Raw genomic sequence first — 12,393 nt, 5'->3', positions numbered from 1 at the left:
AGTGTGCCTTTTTCACAACTGCCACACAATGAGTTGATGTTTCATAGAACTATCTACCACCACCCCAAGATCTCGTTCCTGGCTAGTCACTGCCAGTTCAGATCCCATCAGTATATACATGAAATTAGAATTGTCCCACATGTTACCTACATAAATATATCTGCAAGGAGGAAGCACATTTTTTTGGACCTCTGGAAAATCTGATAATTTGGTTATAAGATCATAAGTAAATCACTCTCTCTGCTTTCTGTATAGTGGACAGTGGAGGAGATCATGGTCCAGACCATCCACTTAATTGATGTGAAAGTGATCCTGGGTGGGTGGGAAATCTTCCTCCCCACTTCCACCCATCAAATCATTGTGGGGGGAAGGGAGGGAGGAAAGGATTTTTAAAAAACCCTTCATTTCCCCACAATTCCTTCTGGGTTTCCACATGACCTTTTATAGTTAATGATACTTGTAAAATATAGAACTGTGTGGTAATCACTTACCTGATTACATGTATTGATGTCTATTCCACTCTTTAAATATTCCACTACTTTGTCCAGGTTGCCAGCTCTGGCAGCTCTGAGGAAGCTTGCATTGCTGTCAGACTGTGGGGGGGGGGGGGAAACAGACAAAAAGATAAGATGAATTTCTGCACTAAAGGGAAGCAACACAAATGTGAGCAAAGGAAAGGCCTTAGGCATTTATATTAATGAAGTTTTAATCAATACCTATTGATTTAGGTATGTCTCATCTAAAGGCAGTGCATGAATATAGATGATCATTTATCACATTCCTTAGTGTGCACATGGGGAGCTAATCCTCAATCATATCACCAAGCGATTAAAAGAACATTGCCACACATCTACATCTATCAGATATCCAGGGAAACAAGAGAATAATAACATCCTCCTCACCATCTGACAGGATATAACAAAAAAACAGTGGTAATATGCACTACCATAGTAAGTTACTAGACAGTTGCCTGTATTCACTCAATGTCAGGCTTCCAACACAGAGACTATACCAAATGTGTAATGAACTCATGTTCCATGGAGGTATAAATGACAAAAAACGTTACGTGAAATCAGCCTAACTGAGCCTCAAAACAAAAAACGAAAGAACATGTCTTCTAATTAGGAATACACTTGAACCACAGTATCCGCAGGGGATCCATTCCCGGATCCCCCCCCCCCCTTAGAAACTGAAACCTGTGGATAACTGAATCTGCAGGTGGGGTCTATCTCCAGAGTCTGGATGAACTGAAAGGTGCTTCTGGTCACGTTTGGGAGGCCACCTGAGCCCCTCCAGCGCAGGTTGAGTCAAATCCTCGAGTTCCAAAGTCACAGATAAAGAGGGCCCACCAGTATAAGCAGTTGGTAAGAAACAGCGTGCAATATGAAATTAGCAGCAATTCAATTAATTGCACCTTTTGTCAAATTTGTCAACATAGTTTACTTTCTTTAGTAAGCCACTGGGCACCAAAAGGAACCAAAACTTTACACTTGTATGTTGAAAGACAAACATCTGGCTTGTCATTACAAAGGCAATACGTTAAATTTCTTCCCCACCTTTTTTGCTTCCACGTACTACACCTTCTTGGAGACTGTCCATTGGCATCTCCACCTCTCATTGTCAATCAGCAGCACACAGTCCTTTTTTAAGGGTTTTGCCAGACTTATTTTTTCATTGATTCTTGTGACCTCCCTTCCCTTCAGCTGTCTCATACTCCTTATCCATCATTTCCTCAGGGACAAGTTTTACATCTGCCTGATCATTCTATCTCAGTTTTTTCCATCATTTTTGGCTTCTAGATGCTCACTACCATTTTTTTTTTGTCTTTTTGTGCTCTGTTCCCATGCCACTTACATGCTTTTTACTGTAAACAAAGCACAACCTGTATGAATTTTTTCCAAATTGACATTTTACTTCCTTAATAGTGCCACTGTGTCCGTACTGTACTCTCTAACAAGTAAAATGTTCGTGTATTCTGTGATAGACGAAGCTTTCAAGATTGAGCAGCTGTGATGTCACAGAATAGATGAACATTTTACTTTTCATCTTGAAAAAGTAAAGAGCTTGAAAAAATGCTCACAATGCTACAAAGGGCCAAATCCAACTTTCCAGCACTGATGCACCTGTACCAACAGGCCATGCAAAGCATTCGGGGAGAGGGAGTCATGGAGACCTCCTCTTGGTAAGGGAACATTTGTTCCCTTGCCTCCATACTACATTGTGGCTGCTTCAGTGCTGGAAAGTTGGATAGGACTGGGCCCAAAGTCTGTTTTGAAAGCAAAACCTAACTGATCTGTGAATATACACACTGCCACCAAGATAAGGTAGTGAAGCTTTGGATCACATATAAAACCTTGTGCAGTGCAGTCTTTTATATATTTACCACAAAGTAAAGCCCAGCAAATTCAATAGCATTTAATTTCTAGTAAATGAGTTTAGGATTACAATCTGAGAATGAAACTTTTTTTGACCCAGAAAGTGGATTTGGGCGCAGGACACATCCAAGGCGACTTAAGACCTAGTCCCTACATCTTTAAAGTACACAAGGCACTTGAATCCGAACTGAACTGCCCTGCCAGTGGGACTCATGCTCCATAGGTGAAAGCATTAGGTTCCAGGAAGAAGTGCCTGAATCAAGCGAGCATTTTGCAACACCACCAGCACAGCTGCTGGCAGCCATGCACACACGTGTCCTCACTAACAGTGCAGACACAATCTGCCCAAGCCAGGTAAGGCAGTGGTTGGGGCAGGTATTGGGAGGGATGAGGAGGAAGCATGAGGGACCCCTGCATTTTTGTCTCCACATTTCTGGGTGGGGAGGGGCTGGGGAGGGGACGGGATTGGCAGCACCTGCATGTTGTCATATCCTATCTCCCCTCTCCCTAACTCTTCTCTGTTCTGCAAAACAGGTGGTCCGGAAGCATGAAGACCCATAGGGAAAGCAGAGGCTTTCCACAGGGTAAGGAAATGAAGTTCTCTTACCCTGAAGAGTCCTCTGCAACTACTCCAACCCCACCACCACAAGATGCAGCACATGCCAAGCTGCATTTCCAAGCTATGAGAACCACCTGGCACTGGAACAGTCAGCATGTGCAATACTAGGCTTTTCCTCCCTCGCTGTAGGTTTTCAAGCAGAAGCTGGACAGCCACCTGTCCGGGATCTAGTAGTAGTTGCCTAGACTAGGCAGGGAATTGCACCAGAGGACCTGCAAGTCTTTTCCAATGCAAACATTCTATGATTCTATAAGAAGTTTAATGTATGCAAGATAACTGAGGGCCCAATCCTATCCAACTTTCCAGCTCCGGTGCAGCCGCAATGCAGCCCCGAGGTAAGGGAACAAATGCTCCCATACCTTGAGGAGGCCTATGTGTCTGTCCCCGCACGGCAGGATGCAGCGCAAGCCCCATTGATATAGTTGCACTGGCCCTGGAAAATTGGATAGAATCGCGCTCTTAGGTGACAGTTCACAACTGGTGATGGCCATCTCCTGGCAATGTTAATTTCATTAATTCTGTAATGTGATTTTAAAAAAATACACATTCTCTTCATTAAGACACTGTTCTGAATTTCATGCTCAGAACTGAAAGGTACCCTTATAAGTTCATTTAAGGTAAATCATAGTGCACGTTGCATGTTCTTCATAAGCAAAGACGCAATCCAATTTTGCACACTGCAGGGTGGGAAAAAAACGCAACATTGTCAGGGCTGTTCCAGCCTTCATTCCCAGTCAGTGAGCCATGACACAGCACAGCAGCAGTGTCTGCCACGCACTTGTAAGAGATACAGTCTGTAACCAAAGGAGACTTTGTGCAATGCAGCAGAATTGTTATTACAAGTGCAGATACTGAAGGTAAAAATCCTTATTTGTTGAGCCTTCATCTGACGCTATGGAGCACATCTTTTTACTGTTTGAAAATAAAGATGTTGTTTCCAAAATACTATGTTACATTTTCTTTTCATAATTCTTTTTTATTGGCTAATTTGGCTGTCTCAAGCCCTTTACAAAAATCCAGCTGTGTAAAATAAACATTCGTGGGGTGCAGTAGAACTGCAGTAGCAGCCTCAGTCCCGACTACACTCAGCTATATGCACATAGGGCTCTGGAAGGCTCTCCTTCTTCCCCACCCCTGTCATGAGACAAGACTTAAGGTAAGACAGTGCATTCCTCTGCATGTTTACTCAGAAGTAAGTCTCAGTGTGCCTAATGGAACTTATTGTCTAGCAAGTATGTTTAGAAATGCAACTTGAAAGTACTGTAAGTACTGCCAAATTCTATCTAAGCCCCACCACCACCAATGCAGCTGGTGCATGGTGTTCAGCAGTCCCAGGAGTCTCATCCAGGTAAGGGAATTTTTGGCCCCTTGCCAGGGGATAAGCCTTCACTTCCACCATGGATCTACTCAGAACTGCACCAGTGATTTTGCCAGCAAAGTCTGAGTGGACTCAGGAAGGTGGATCAAGGTCAAGAAGGGGGATAGGATTTCAAAGGAGCTACTGCCAATAATATTGCCCCCCTCCCAGCCTTGACACGCTCTGCTCTGGTCTCCACGCTGTTCTTCCCCTTCCCTGCCCCAACTTAGCGGTGTTGGGGCTTTTCAGGAGGTCACTGATCCGTGGCGGTTGCATAGAATGGTAGGTTGCATTTTGCAACCACTGAAAATATGTGACAACACTGGAACACAAGTTCCAGTGGCACAGCAGTCCTGTAGGATTGGGTTGTTACATACTAACCTCACACACTAATACTAGAAAAAAGTGACTTTAACAATTGCTGTTGCATCTTGGGATAAACCTAATAAAATCGCAACATAGGTAAATAATATAGTATTTGTTTCTAAAGATTGGTGATCTCTAAATGTACATTTCTACAAGTTGGTGAACTCTGAATACATATTAAGTGCTTTCTCTCCAGATACATAATCTGACCAGACAACTGCTGATGAGGGTGGTGATTACAATAAGCTGTACAAACCACTATTTAACACATGACCTTAAACAGTGTACTGGCTTAAAAAAAACAACACCCTGGGTTTTCTAACAATGGATCAGTGAAGGAGGAAGTAAACTGCGTATTTTGTCTAATCATAAATTTCTGCAAACCATCTTTGTATAAACATCATATATGCTTACCGGTCCAACAGTGCAATCCTATCAGAAGTAAGTTCATTATAGTCAGTAGAGTTTATTCCCAAAATAGGATTGCAGCCCCAAATTTGCAAATCTAGCATAGGCAATAAAATGGACTAGGGAGACAGAAAACCATTAAAATCAAAGGCACAGAGGGAGTCAAGCAAGAGAGTGCTTGCTCAGCTGTATCAAAGGTAATAGAAAGGTCAAGAAGAATAACAGAGACCTTTTGATACGGCAGTGAAGATCACAGATAATTTTGTGAGGGCTGTTCTAGAGGATTGTAGTGGGTAAAATCCAAACTGAAGGGGCTCCAGAGCAGAATTGGAGGAGAGAAGGCAGTGGGACTAAGCAGCACAATTTAGGATCTTAGAAGCAAAGGATAGCAGAGAGATTGGGTCGTAGCTAGAGTGGAAGTATAGGTTGAGGAATGTCTCATGGAGTATAGGAGATACAGTGGTATACTCAAATGCAGTGAATAGGGAATAAGAGAAGGGAAGCAGGTTGATGATGGGGAAGAGAGGGAAGATAACCTCATGTGAGATGGCAACTAGCAGTCAGAAAGAACAGCATCAAGGGGGCATGTGGAGGGGTGAAGACCCAATGATAACACTATGATAACACTGGCACAGTCCTATAGGTGCCTGTATGATATCCACAACCACATTCCATGCAGTATACACCATTCAATGAATGAGCTACTTGGGACAAGAAACCTAAAAGCAAAAATAATGCTCTTTGAGTTCCATGACAATGAACTACCTCTGCAATAAGAACATAACCTTGAGGAAGGGCGTCTGAGCCCTTTGCAACAAATATGTAGTAATTGCACATTTATTGTTCAAGAAACCCAACCATGTGGAAAGGTCCTTCACTCTAAACAACCACAGCACTACTGGCCCTTTTACAGCTACAAATCAATACGGCCATTCCTCTGGAGCGTTTCACCTTGGTAATCTAGGCAAATGTGTTTTGCTTCTATTTGGTCAAGTAATTCACTCAGGTTGCGGACACACTTCAATTCAAGCATATGAGCTCTTAATCTCAACAGTGCTTTTTGTAAACAACAGAATATCAACTATCTCTGTCTCTTTTTTAGTCCAATAAAGCAGACCAATAAGATTCTGAATTGTCTCAGTTGCTGATCAGTATATATGTAATTTCAATTCACAATTTAATGTAAACTCACAGCTTTAAAGAGGTAAAGGTTGCCAACTCACTAAGGCCCAAATCCCTCATCAACATTCTAGCTCTGACATAGCTGTGCCAATGGGGCATGTGGGCATCTTGCAGTAGGGGGGCAGACATGGAGGCCTCCTCAAGGTAAAGAGAATGTTTGTTCCCTTACCTTGGAGCTGCACTGCTCTTACCTCAGTGCTGGAAAGTTGGTTAGGATTGCGCCCTGGGAGCCCAATCCTGAACAGTGTGCGCTGGCTTACTGCTGGTGCACACTGTCGCAAACATGCCATAAGACACGTTTGCGAGTCTTACCGCTGGGCCAGTACACGTGCAAGCCTGGCACTGGCTGGTACTGGGTTAGTGCCGGGCAGATGCCCGACCCATGGACTGCCAAGCCGCAGCACAGTAAGCGGGAGCGGACAGAGGGTGGGGAGGAGGCATTCTGGGGAGAAGGGAGGCAGGCGGAAGGCGTAGAAGAGGCGTGATGGGGAGGCAGGAGGCGGGGAGAGGGCAGGCAGGAGGCGTGCTGGGAGGAGGGAGGGAGGTGGGTCCAGTGGAGCTCTGCTCCACAAGATCCTGTGCCTTCATGTGGGTCTTGGCGCCTTACACGAATGCCTTTACCCTACTGCTGACCCACTGTGGGGCTACTTCCCTTACCCAGGAGAAGGGAATGAAAGGTAGCCCGTGGCACACAAGATCCGGCAGCAGCCATTTTCGGTGCCGCCAAAGCTGTGTGCCACGGGAGCTCAGGATTGGGCTGTAAGTTGGCTAATAACTTATAGTTCTGACCATACATACCGTATTTTTCACTCCATAAGATGCACTTTTTCCCCCCAAAAAAGTGGGGGGGAAGTGTGTGCGTCTTATGGAGCGAATACTGGGAGCAAGGTCTGCACTGGGGGCAAGGTCCTCATTTGCACAGGCGCCACAGGGGGAGGGCAGGCGGAAAACAAAGGGGCAAGGTCCGCACCGGGGGCAAGGTCCTCATCTGCACAGGTGCCACAGGGGGAGGGCAGGCTTACTTTAAAAGTAAGTTTTCTCCTCTAAAAACTAGGTGCGTCTTATGGTCAGGTGCGTCTTATGGAGCGAAAAATACGGAAAATACGGTAATTGCTCACAACATTATGTGCACAACTTGAACCAGTGATTGAGAAAACCAGTGCAATATGTGCACAACCTGAACCAGTGATTGAGATTCCACTGAGTGGAAATACACACTCCCATTTACACAATGCCTTGCAAACAGAAATGCATAGGGCTCCTCTTACCTAAATATGCATCTATGATCTATGGCCACACATCTAAAAGTGCCTTTATTCAGAAGTCTTGCGTGTGAGGTAAGTAACTGTCTTCATAGAACCTAACTATCTAGATATCTTTCTTGGGAGGAAGTATCAGGGACAAAACAGGGGGCAATCCCTCTTGGTCACTGCCAGGATAGGGAATTCCACCATGACTGGTGGATGGCCAAGGCACATGGCTGTTAGTTCTCTTGCTGGTCAATTCTGCAGCATTCTGTAGCTTTAGGGCAGCTTACCAACTCCTTTCACCCCACTCCAAGAACACTTTTACACACTTCTTCTACTGATTGGATAGTTGGCCACTTCCTACCACTAAACCAAAGACTGCTGGCCTTAATTCCTCCTACTGCGTCAGCTTGAGGTCTGGTGGTTATGTCATTTCCATGGGCTATGTGTAACAGCCAAGTCAGGTGAATTCCATAATAACATAGAGTCATTAAGTGGGTATGCACTCATATGGTTCCTACTGCAGCATTACAAGGCATCTGCATCTGTACATTTCCTAATCCAGCAACAATTCACACAGGAAAGCTGCTTTTATACACAGATGTAATTTGCTGGATCAAGGCAAGAGACAGTTTCTCAGCACTGAACTCAAGTTATGTTATAGTCTGGTACCAACAAAAATAAAGTATTTTTTAAAATAAGAAATGACTGAGAGTTATCCACAAGTTCTACCTCTTGCTTATGAGAACCAAAACCAGATTACTTTGCTTCCATGTAACAACTGCTTTCTATAATTTATATAAGTATCATCACAAAAATTAAACTACATTTGTAATACTATTCCTTTATCTTACAAAGCCTTTTTGTGCCTGATTTATTCAAATCCCCATTACCTACCTTCCACATCTTCACAAAATGAAGACACAGTTAAAAGTGAAAACTGTCCTTAATCCACCTTAACGTGTTTATCTCTAGCTCTTCATATAGTGCTGGGGTCAGCCAACACTTAAGGTTCCCTGGAATGTCTTGACATGCCCACTGGATTTGGCAATGGGGATACAGGCTTACTTCTAAGGCACATAAATTATCAGGTTGCATGTTAAGAACTCGGATCATATTACTCAAGTCACCAGTTCACTTGTACGAAGCCAAAAAATATATTTACATGACAGTCAAAACACAGATAGATGGCTTAAAACCTTTTGATATTCAGGATGAAAGTTTTATTATAGTTTAAGGCAGCATAAGAAATTATTGTACATGACTTACTTTCAAACAAGTTTTTTTTTTAATTTATAGTTTCTCAAAGGAACTTCACAAAGACTAATGAATTCACCCACAGCAAACACCCAATTACACACACACTTCTTTTAAAGATAGCAAAATAAGAGGGCATTGTAAGCCTATACTGATCCAAGAAATATGTTATTTATACCATAAGTAAACATAAAATTTTAAATACAAAGCCAGAATGCAATATCAGTCTTATGTATAAACATACGTGACTAGCTATTAAGACTTTTTACAAAGTTCATTTGCGTATGTATACATATATGAATTAAGTGCACATTTTATTTTGTAATTTTCAGACAACAGAAAAATACCATATATTTGAAGAATCGCTCCCTGGTGATGCCAATATCATAGCTAGGTTCCAGACTCCTCATTTCTGGAGGTTTAAAATTTACTATATTTAGAAATAAGTTGCCAACTACGGTACACTTAAAATTTTAAAACCTCTGAAATTCCCTGATTCTGTACTGCAGGAACAACTTATTTGTGTTATAAAGCCCACATTTCTGAATGCTTTTGTGACTGATTTACAGTGTTGAAGGGAAAGGGATACTTTCCTTCATGTGACCCTGGTTCCCTACTGCCTGGTGCTTTTTTACCTATAAGCTCAAAAAAGGCAGAAGCAAAGGGATGAGCCTCCGTACTGCTTAAGATTCAGTGCATTGTTGTTGACTTCAGGCTGGGAGATGCCAAAGCTACAGGAACAGAGACTGTAGGCCAAGCTGGTGAGGCTGCCAGGACTTCAGCTGTCAGAAGGGCAGCTACATGGAATTCAAGTGGCATGGCTGGAAGTGCATTTTGCAATTCAACTGGAGAAAATGTTTGTGAAGGAGCCAGGAAAATATGGGACTATCTTCTGATTCTCAGTTGCTTGGTTGCAATACTGAAAACTCAATGAAAGACAGCAGGAGACAGGATGAGTATGAGGACAGCAAAGTTCAACTGAACTGGGTGCAGCTCTGCACTGCATACTCCTCAAGCAAAGAGAGGGTTCTAACTGCTACGTGAATTACACAGGAAGACATTTTTATCAGCTTTATGGCATATGACTGCTTGAATGCAGGTCATAAACATGTTCCCTGTAAAACTGGAATGCCTGCTACTAGATATCCTGTTACTCTTTGGGAAGACAGTATCTTTCACAGATGAGACACGTAGCTTTTACCTGACTCCATAAGATCAATGGATGCAAACATCACCAGAGTTTTAGAGTACAAGAACCTGTATTAGAAGAGAAACTACAGGTTCGTCCTCTTTATCTGTGGACTCAGTATCCACAAATTTGACTATCGGCACATTAACCCACAGGGTTGGACCAATCTGCACTCTCTGGAGACTATGAAAGCTGTGCTCAGTTTGCATCCGGAGCATGTTTTGAGGACTTTGGGAGGCCTTAGAATGTCACTTCTGGCTTTACCTGGAAAACCGGAAGCAAAGTTCTAAGACCTCCTAAAACCTTCAGAACACCTTCAATATGTGACCAGAGCACAGCTGTGGTTGTATTCGGAGGGTCAGGGTGCCCAGGCCCCCCACATTTCATTATCTGCAGGTTTGAGCATCCACAGTGTTCCGGAAACTACTGTATTTAACAGTCAGAGCAATTATTGGTTGACTCTTTCCATAAGAAATTTTATCCAGAAAATAAAACTTGTTCATTGTTAAAACATTCAAGACAAATACACACTAAATAAGAACAGTTTGATCACAACATAGTGGAATTATAACTTTTGGACAACTTGAATATTACTAAATGGCCACAAAAGAAGTATAAAAAAATAATTTGCACAAACTTCTGTCAATAAGAAATTATTATTTCTTATCTCAATACTACTGGTTTGAAAAACTATTTTCCTACACATCCCTAGGACCAGATTAAGTAGGCACCTCTTCTCAAGGTGGGTAAACTCCTGGATATTCCCAATGCATGTGCCCTAAGGTGCTCTTGTCTGAACTTCATACTGAATACAAAATATGCTGAATTAGGTATATGTTAAGTATCTTTCACTAACAACAGCAGCAAATTTTACTGATGAAAACAGCATAGACCTGAATCCTGAACCCATCCTATAAATCTCTTCCATAAATCAGCTGCTGTCATTCAGTTCTTTAGTAGTCAAGAGCACTTGCAAGTGCTCCTACTGCTATGTAACAAATATGGCACAGGGAACTTGATTAAATGAAAAAAGTATTTGTGTGAACTGATGAAGATTTGTACACTTCCTTGGCAAACAATATCACCCAGAGAAGAGACTGTGATAAGGTTCTTGAGATGAAGCAGTTTGCACTGTGTTATATCAGACTTCCATTTTTGTGCTCAAAAACAGAAAAGCATCCCATGTGATGAAGGCAATATGACTATAAAACTAGAATCCATTACAAATTATACAGATAGCTCTTTGCTGTTAGTTGGTCTACAGCAAGTCTTTTTCATTTCATCTGTTTAAGCAGTGGTTCCCAAACTCTCAGGGAGTTTGGGAGAGTTTGGGAATCAGTGTTTGCAAGGGAGGGGGAGGAGCGGCAACGTGTTCGGGACAATCATGCTACTGCTGGGAAGGGAAGGATTTTTGAAACTTACCTGGGGGTTGTTATGGCTCTTCAGAGGGAGAGCCTGCAGCCTACTCTGCAACCTCCAGGAGCCTCCACAATGCTCTAAAAGGGGGGGGGGACCATTTCTAGTTCTGTGATGAAAACAGGAAGGTTTTTTTTTTTCTTTTTCCAGCAGTTTGGAGGCTCCTGGAGGCCTGCAGAGGGGATTGCAGGTTCCCCAGACTCTCCAGAGAGCCATAGAGACCCCTAGGAACATTTAAAAAACCCTTTCCTCCCCAACAGCAGTGCAGTCATCCCAGTCAAATTCCTGCCTTTGCCCTACTCTCCCCACCCTTCAAGGGAACAACAGTTTCCCTGGTTGGGGCATCAGTATGCTCAGTTTGGAAACCTAAACATTTAGGTATCTGAGCTGTTTTTTGTTTTGGGGTTTCTTTTTGTTCTGTTTTTTGCTTTTATGCTTTAGAGCCCAACCCTATGCATATTTATTCAGAAGTAAATCCCATTATAGTCAATGGGGCCTACTACCCAGGTAAGTGTGTATATGATTGCAGGCTTCCTTTCCAGTATATCTATGTTGTGGATAACAACAAACAAGCCATGCAAGGAGAAAAGGGTGTGCATGTGGATCATTCCCTCTGGATGTGGCTGTTGAAAGGGCAGAAAATATCCTACATTCAGCTATACCAAGGACAAATGGGGTAGCGCTCCAATCCAAGAATCTACATGTGCTGCTGCTGCTGCAGTAGCAGGCTTTGAATGAACAGTCTCAGTTTATTCTCATGTATATAGTTCTTTTATAATTCCTGTAGCTCATCTTTGGACTCCTACCAAATAAGCAGATAAAACAATGGTGCAAACAGCACCTTGCTCACATGCCATTTTGACTTGTAGTGTGCCAGTGCAATTAGCTGACTGTTGATACTGCATCAAAACAGAAGAATTGTCTGGTGCTATGTTGACAACATGCACAATTATTTGTAAGCAAGACTTGGGCAACAA

General features: G+C 42.7%; 1 protein-coding gene across 19 annotated transcripts in view; it reads right to left on the bottom strand.

Moving 5' to 3' along the window:
* Positions 1-12,393, bottom strand: part of ANK2 (ankyrin 2) — a 411,206-nt gene that overhangs the window by 140,594 nt on the left and 258,219 nt on the right. For all 19 annotated transcript variants that reach the window (XM_066631612.1, XM_066631616.1, XM_066631619.1 and 16 more), the window contains one exon: positions 492-593. In XM_066631612.1, coding sequence (XP_066487709.1) covers positions 492-593 — 102 coding nt within the window. The remainder of the gene's footprint in view (positions 1-491; positions 594-12,393) is intronic.

Source organism: Tiliqua scincoides, chromosome 6 (genome assembly GCF_035046505.1).
Source record: "Tiliqua scincoides isolate rTilSci1 chromosome 6, rTilSci1.hap2, whole genome shotgun sequence".
NCBI classification, from domain to species: Eukaryota; Metazoa; Chordata; class Lepidosauria; order Squamata; family Scincidae; genus Tiliqua; species Tiliqua scincoides.
Note: the sequence above shows the minus strand (reverse complement) of the source record. Positions and strands in the feature narration are given on the sequence as shown.